The sequence below is a fragment of the Pterocles gutturalis genome, unplaced genomic scaffold, assembly GCF_000699245.1.
Source record: "Pterocles gutturalis isolate BGI_N339 unplaced genomic scaffold, ASM69924v1 scaffold23928, whole genome shotgun sequence".
In the NCBI taxonomy this organism is placed as follows: domain Eukaryota; kingdom Metazoa; phylum Chordata; class Aves; order Pterocliformes; family Pteroclidae; genus Pterocles; species Pterocles gutturalis.
The window spans coordinates 32,891-33,216 of record NW_010121139.1 but is presented as its reverse complement, the minus strand read 5'-3'; the positions used below and the strand labels follow the sequence as shown (position 1 = coordinate 33,216).

The following is a 326-nucleotide window of genomic DNA, read 5'->3' as shown; positions in this document are numbered from 1 at the left end:
CACTGCCGGGCTCAGCAGCTATTGCCTGGCATGCAGCTAGCAGCGAAGTCCAAGCAACGCGGAGCCTGTGCCCCACTGAGGTCCCCAATGATAGCACTCAGGCAGGGACTGTGAGCATAGGGGAGCATGCATGTGCCCTCACCCCATTCCCACCCACCCCTCAAGCAGCTGGTAGGTAGCTGGGGCTGGAGGGGCAGCCTGGGACTCACCTGGAGCCGCTTCATGGCCTCTGAGTCATGGTCAGCCTTCACCTTGCAGGCCACCAGGAGCTGTGCTGTGGAAGCAGCCACCTGCTTGGCGGAGGAGATGAGCTTCTCTTCGCTGGC

The 326-nt window shown here is 62.6% G+C and overlaps 1 protein-coding gene across 1 annotated transcript in view; it reads right to left on the bottom strand.

The window, feature by feature from the left end:
- The window catches only part of TLN1 (talin 1), a 29,383-nt gene that overhangs the window by 1,326 nt on the left and 27,731 nt on the right, over nucleotides 1-326 (bottom strand). Inside the window, exon 54 of the mRNA XM_010077153.1 lies at nucleotides 210-326. This exon is cut by the window's right edge and continues 72 nt beyond it. Within this exon, the coding sequence (XP_010075455.1) occupies nucleotides 210-326 (117 nt within the window). The remainder of the gene's footprint in view (nucleotides 1-209) is intronic.